The sequence below is a fragment of the Podarcis bocagei genome, assembly GCF_964188305.1.
Source record: "Podarcis bocagei genome assembly, chromosome: 9".
Classification (NCBI taxonomy): domain Eukaryota; kingdom Metazoa; phylum Chordata; class Lepidosauria; order Squamata; family Lacertidae; genus Podarcis; species Podarcis bocagei.
Genome location: NC_138134.1, coordinates 56,522,686 through 56,529,945, shown reverse-complemented (window position 1 = coordinate 56,529,945; position 7,260 = coordinate 56,522,686). Strand labels below are relative to the sequence as shown.

The following is a 7,260-nucleotide window of genomic DNA, read 5'->3' as shown; positions in this document are numbered from 1 at the left end:
TCTCTTTGCATTGTCATATTTCTGCCCACAGTTTAGGGTCTCTGTTTGTGTTACTCACTTAATATTGAAAGAACAAATGCATGGAAAAGCACCCTATGGGCTCTTCTCATTTTCCTTGGTGTTTATACTGAGCAAATTAGTTTAGCTTTTTATGCACCTACAACTGCAACATACTTTGCTGTGGAATTAGAATGATCAGGACTTGAGATGAGCATAGGAAGCTGCCATGTATACAGAGTAAGACCATTGGTCAACCTCACTTAGTGCTGTCCACGCTGATGGTAGCGAGTCTTAATTGCAATGGGTCTACTGGGAGCAGAACATCTTTAGATACAACTCATTGTGTCTAAGTAATGAGGAGACAGGATCTAGCAAACATAGACTTTCCTATCTTTCCCATATAAAGGGTATGTTACCATCATGTTTTGAAACGAGAAACGAGTGAGGTTCAAGGAAGCACTTTTGAAGTAGCTCCCCTGCTCCTACTTCCTAAAAGTGTATCTTAAGTGATAGTCATCCAATGGAAGTGACAACCAGATCTTCAACAACTAAAAAATATTAATGTGATGTCAGAAGACAAGGGGCGAGGTTGGAGAGAAAATTGCAAAACTTTTTTTTAAAAAAGCAGGCAACTGTGTTAAACCTACCACAAGTATGTGAGAGAGAAAAATCAGTAATGTTTGAGGATTGGCAACCACAAAATTCACAGATTTGGTACAGAAATTTTAATTTGCAATACAGTGTAGTCTATTCTGGAGATTCCATACAAGAAGTTCAAAGAGCAGTGGCTGAAAAGTACAAGGTTAGTATCTTCTTAAAAATCTTTTTCGTTTTGATTCGATTTAGCACCTATATCTAGCTGGTATAATCAAACTGCCATATTTAGCCCGTAAACATATGAAAAGCAACATACCCACACAGAAAAAGACATGAGATACATTAAATAATGTGAAAGGAGGGAGGGGGAGAGTTTCAGCAGCACTGAGAACCGCAGGGCACAGAGGTATAATAATGTTTTAGAAAGACGAGGTTTAGAAAACTTACTGCAAGAATATCAACTGTAATAAAAATAGAAGACATTAGAACCAGCAGTTTGTTAGGTGCCAATAAGTAATGGAACCCATAAGAGAAGCAGAAAACGATGCTAAGTTAAGGAGAAAGGGCCTGGTGTTTTTTAGAGGAAATGCTTCCTGACAGACACGACAACAAAGCAGCACCAAAACGGCGATTGTGTGGTCCTCCTTCTTGCTAATAAATCAAACGTCAAAGGCTGATCTGCAACAAATAAGTAGCCTAAGCCTTTTCCAAGGATTTGTAATACTCTTTCAGCACAGTCCATGCTTTGGGAGCCATGAAGCCTTCAGGAGGATTTTGTCCTTCCTGAGCCATTTTGCGCATGCGAGTTCCTGAAATGAATTCAAAGTCTTCGTGGCTGAAACAAAAAGCAAAAGCACAAGAAAGGAAGGTGAATCAACAGTTTTGACTAAACTTTATATTTTATATATACAACTGTGATCTGCAAGTGCCCACTGCTGAGCAGTCTAGACCCTAAGGGCATTCCATATGTTATCAGACTACAGATCCCATCAGCAGGGCCAACCGTCAGGGATGATGTGAGTTTTAGTCCAACATCTGGAGCAGGCTTCCTCAAACTCAGCCCTCCAGATGTTTTGAGACTACAATTCCCATCATCCCTGACCACTGGTCCTGCCAGCTAGGGATCATAGGAGTTGTAGGCCAAAACATGTGGAGGGCCAAGTTTGAGGAAGCCTGATCTGGAGGCATGAGGTGCAGGAATTGCTGCTCTACGGCGTCTCTATATGCAGTAATAAATAGAACAAATAGGAAGAACCATATACACAAGCTGGACCTGCAATAAAATGTTGGTCTTTGGAATGTTCCTGTTCAGAGGTCCAGCCAGCCATGCCCTTCACCGTATAGCCCATTCCATTCTCCCTTTCTCTTCCCCCGCCAACAGTCAGCTGGCATTCCATGGCCACCAAGCACTCTCAGTTCTCATTGGGCCATTTAGAGGGATTGTCCCACCCCTTTTTTGGTACTTCTGTAACTCTCCGGGTACCCTTGAGCGAGCTGGTGTCTTCCTCTTGGGTGTGGCTGGTGCTGTTTTAATGGCATAAGTATCCACACTTAAATAATAGTTCTGCTGCAAATGTATGTGTTTGTGTCCACATATGCGTGTACACACAGAGAGAGAAAAGGCCAAGATGAACCATTTGTTCACCTTATGAAATTCATCGCTACAGAATGTGATGTAAGAAATCTAAACTACTGGCTTCTTAGAAGGATTAGAAAAATATAGAGAGAGTTTATATATTTATCACAGTGACTGATAACTGAAAAAGGGACTGCTTTTCTTAGAAGCAATATCCCTCCACATACCAGGCACCACAGAGCCTAGGACTTGCTGATCGGAAGGTCGGCGGTTCAAATCCCCGCGATGGGGTAGGCTCGGTCCCTGCTCCTGCCAACCTAGCAGTTCAAAAGCACGTCAAAGTGCAAGTAGATAAATAGGTACTGCTCCGGCGGGAAACAGTGTTTCCGTGTGCTACTCTGGTTCGCCAGAAGCAGCTTAGTCATGCTGGCCACATGACCCGGAAGCTGTACGCCGGCTCCCTCGGCCAATAAAGCGAGATGAGCGCCGCAACGCCAGAGTCGGCCACGACTGGACCTAATGGTCAGGGGTCCCTTGACCTTTTTACCAGTGTTGAGACTGAAAAATAAAACAGGTGGGCATCAATGCCTGAATACCCAGCTGACTGCTATGGGAGACAGTATTATGCAACCCAGAATGGCAATTATTGACCTTAAATAAAAGAGTGAAGCCATTTTCCTAGAATGGAAAATATTTTCATTCAGTCAGAAACATAACATTTATCAAATTGCCAGAAGGACCCATGGGGCAAAAACCAAAAATCCAGGTCACCACAAGATTTTTTTTGGTAAAGTACCTAGATTGAATTTTATTAAAACAAATTAAAAATAAGGATGCAAAGAGACAGGAACTTCTAAATCCTCTGGAGCAACAGCGATTAATCCAACAATAAAATGCAATGGTTTTACTTACTCTGTTTATTCAGTTTGCAGCATCTATTTCTTACTCATCTGCTGCTAGCTTGTTTGAAATATAAGCCAAACGCTGACCTCAGTTGGATATGGCTTAGGGTAGTGGTGGGAGGGGGAGAATAGAAGCCAAATGTTTGCTGGGGATCGTTTTGTTTGCGATATTAAGCTACACTTAGCAAACAGGGACTACGTTTTTCTCACAGTGCATGTAACACAACAGCGGCATACATCTTTGATTTGATTCACTGGATACGAAGTTGCAATATCCAGTTATTTTGTATGCAATTGAAGGTGGGATTGTTGCAATTCTTTGATTGCCCCTGTCGAGCAGAAGTGCATGAAGAGCAATCCTTAATGATGTCCATCAACTTTGACTGTGAGCAGGTTTGAGTTGGTACATTCAGATTTTGCCTTTTTGAAGCCCATTCATGTCTGGGTCCTGTTCAAGCCACTTGTTTTGAGCTGGGTCCTCCCCCCCCCCCTTTTCTATCTAAGCAGCAGATTTCTAACTCAAGTCATTCTCTCTCTTTTGCTTGAAATACTCTGCTTTTGTTGAGATCTGGTCCACTCAACTCATTCATCCTTTAAGAACCTTAACAAATAGAGGCTTCAATTATACTCAAGTTGGCTAGATGAGTGTCTGATTTCTCTTTTTGAAATTTCTATGCTGTTTATTAAATTGCAATCTTTGGGGCAGGGACATTTTTTAAAAAATATATCGTACGATGTTTTGCTTTTTATAAGGACTTAATATTTCCATATAGTTAAAGCTATGGTTTTCCCAGTAGTGATGTATGGAAGTGAGAGCTGGACCATAAAGAAGGCTGATCGCCAAAGAATTATGGTGCTGGAGGAGACTCTTGAGACTCCCATGGACTGCAAGAAGATCAGACCTATCCATTCTTCAGGAAATCAGCCCTGAGTGCTCACTGGAAGGACAGATTGTGAAGCTGAGGCTACAATAGTTTGGCCACCTCATGAGAAGAGAAGACTCCCTGGAAAAGACCCTGATGTTGGGAAAGATTGAGGGCACAAGGAGAAGGGGACGACAGAGGATGAGGTGGTTGGACAGTGTTCTCGAAGCTACTAACATTGAGTTTGACCAAACTGCGGGAGGCAGTGAAGACAGGAGTGCCTGGAGTGCTCTGGTCCATGGGGTCACGAAGAGTCGGACACAGCTAAACGACTAAACAACATTTCAACACTGGCTGCCGATTAACTACTGGGATAGGTTTGAGGTGCTGGCATTGGTGTGCAAAGTCCTATACAGCTTGTGACAAACAGACCTAAAAGCAGGGTCGGACTTTGGTCTTTCAAATTTCAGCGGTGCCCTGTACAAAGCGAAATCCCGCCTCTCCCCCAAACCTCTCACCTGCTCAAATCACTATGTCATAGTTGCTGTGACCTGCGGCATCCCCTAGCCTCAGTGCCCAGTGTGGTGGAATGGGTCACGCTGCCCTAAATCCACCTCAGCAAAAAGATTGCCTCATCCCCTACATCCCCAATCAATCACTGCATTCTGAAGGAGAAGGAGTCCTACAGATGCCATCTGATCATGATGTCTGTTGGAATCCAGCCTTTAGTGAGGCAGCACCTAACCTTTGGCACTCCCTCCCACTGCATATCAGCCCCATGCCTTTTCTAATGTCTTTTTGGCACCTGTTAAAGTCTTCTAAGACCTTTATCCCAGTTGGTATCTGCCTTGGATTTGAATTGGGTTTTATGTATATGCTGTTGTTTTAAACTGTTTTGTATTTATAACTGGGGGTTTTTATTTTTTAAAAAAATGCTTTTGCATATGTTATTATATTGTAAACTGCTTCGGGATGCGTAACAGGAAGCAATTCATAAATGGAAAAGATAAAGGTAAAAAAAAACAATTCTCATAGTGTCAATCATTAAAATGTGGAGGATCAGAAAGAGCAACGTTTATGTTTCTCTTGGCTTCAAAACAACACGTGCCATATGAGAAGTCATAAGGATGTAACGTAAGAGCACACCAGCAGGATTGCGCCAGACGCCCCTCTAGCCTGGTGTCCTGTTTCCCAAATTGGGCAATCAGATGCCCCACAAGCAGGGCACATAAGCAACAGCTTTGCCCATCCAATGTCATCCAACAAGTAGCATTCAGTGGCACACAGCCTCCACAAAATGTGTTTCCGCTTAAGTTTCCATGGCTAATAGCCACTGATAGAGATTTCTAATCTGGCTAATCCCCGTTTTCTAAAGCCATCTAAGCTTTCGTTGCCATCACGACGTCTTGTGGAATACAGAACTCTGTATATTATGTACTGCATTCGAAGAACTATTTTCTCTCTTCTGATCTGAATCCAATTAGTCTGGCTGGATAATAAGAGGTTTATTAAAACAGGAAAGAGTGAAAGCTCAAGCTCAAGCTCCCCCCCCCCCCCACGGTACTTGCAAGAGTTTTTGGTCCAGGGTTTTTTCTTCCTCACCTGGGCAAGTTTTCCACAATTCTGCTTGACATCCTCTTGGGACTTGCTTATACCTTTGTTAAGCAGCAGTACACATTCTAGCTGAGCTATCAAATTCTGAATGCACAGCCCGTGTTTCTCTAACCAAGCTAAAGGCCCCTCCTGCTAAACTGTAGCCATCAGTCAAGAAGCATGTGTGTGTGGCAACCACTTCTCATTCTCTTGGACCAACAACAAATGCTCCAGAAGCGGATATAAACTTCCTAGAGCTACTGTATACAAAAACTCTGCAAGGGATAAAGGGACATCTGATACTGCAAAGACACTGAACCGTTAAGTTCTCCAAAGGGACTTCTCTTGGGTTTTTTGCAAGCCACATTTCCATGCTGAACAATGCTTGTTCTGAGCAGCACCCTGTAGCTAAATTGTACAGTAGGCTTCCAATAAAAGCTTATGAATCTGTGCACCACCAAAACAATATGGTTGACTTGCCAAGTCTTGTCTTGTAATAGTTACCCATCCTCACATGGCCAAATACATGTACTCTTAAAAAAAAAAAAATTAAATAGGCCAGATGTTCTTTCATCATATGCAGTCTGATAACTGGCCAAACTCTCTCTCTCTCTCTCTCTCTCTGTGTGTGTGTGTGTGTGTGTGTTTACTGGCAAATTTTCATCACAATCAATGTTTTCAATACTTCAAAAGCCCTCCTACTGTAGTCATTGCCTGGATCGTCCAGAAGTCTTGACAAAGTGCTACCTACACAATTGAGGAACATGCTGTCTATTGATAGTCCGAGACCGAGTCTAGGACTCTGGGAAGACTAAACCCATTTTAATTTCCCCCTTGTGAAACATTCCCTATGCACACTCCTTCCCAATTTTCCACTTTGCGCATTGGGCCTGCAAAAAATAAAATAAATGGCTGGTGCCTGCCAAGGTTTCAAAAACGTCTTTCAGATTCAAATACAAATGGCACTGGGTGAGGGGAAGGGGAAGAGAAGAACAGACAATCTGTATCGCGCTCTAGGGCCGCTGCTTGTCTCTTCAGGCAATAAACTGCTCCAACGCTGCATTTTGTTTAATCAAAAATTCCTCAAGTGACAATACCCATATTTATGTAGAAGATTTGAGCATGACCTGCTGTCTGGCACAGGAAATGGAATAATAAAAGCCTACAAGTTTGTTCTGTTCAGACTTTTTGATTAAAAGAGGGGAAAGGAGGCCAATCAAAGCCTTATATTCCCCCAGAGTGCCAAGCTCTGTGTGTGTGTGTGTGTGTGTGTGTGTGTGTGTGTGTGTGTGTAGCTCTGTCGGCTGGCATGCTTCCCTTTTGAAGGGGGATTTAAAGCGCCGCTCCCTAGGCACCTTCTTCTGAGAATCTTTCACCCTACATCTGCGCTTCATGCTGCAGACACCATTCCAAATGGGAGTTCTGCTTTCACGTCTTGCCAGCCATCTTCTTCCCAATCCAGCTACAGTAAACACATCGGCACAGCCTAATTAATTAAGAACCACTTGGAAGCTTTTGCCCGGCCGCATGCTTTTTTCTTTTTCCGCACCACCGCCGTGCCTCGCGGATGGAAAAGGCCACAGCACGCAGCGAGCTCTTTTTATACAGCAGGGGAAGTATAAATTTTCCAGGCCGCCACCAACCAGCAAACAGCCACCTGCGCCACAAGGCAGGCTGCTCTGGAAACTTCGCTGGGGTTTGATTCGGGGCAGAGCTTGGCTGCGAGCGA

At 43.4% G+C, this 7,260-nt stretch overlaps 1 protein-coding gene across 1 annotated transcript in view; it reads right to left on the bottom strand.

The window, feature by feature from the left end:
* Positions 1-710: 710 nt before the first annotated feature.
* The window catches only part of PAPSS1 (3'-phosphoadenosine 5'-phosphosulfate synthase 1), a 52,404-nt gene continuing 45,854 nt past the window's right edge, over positions 711-7,260 (bottom strand). The window contains exon 12 of the mRNA XM_081208123.1: positions 711-1,432. Within this exon, the coding sequence (XP_081064249.1) occupies positions 1,294-1,432 (139 nt within the window). The 3' untranslated portion in view covers positions 711-1,293. The remainder of the gene's footprint in view (positions 1,433-7,260) is intronic.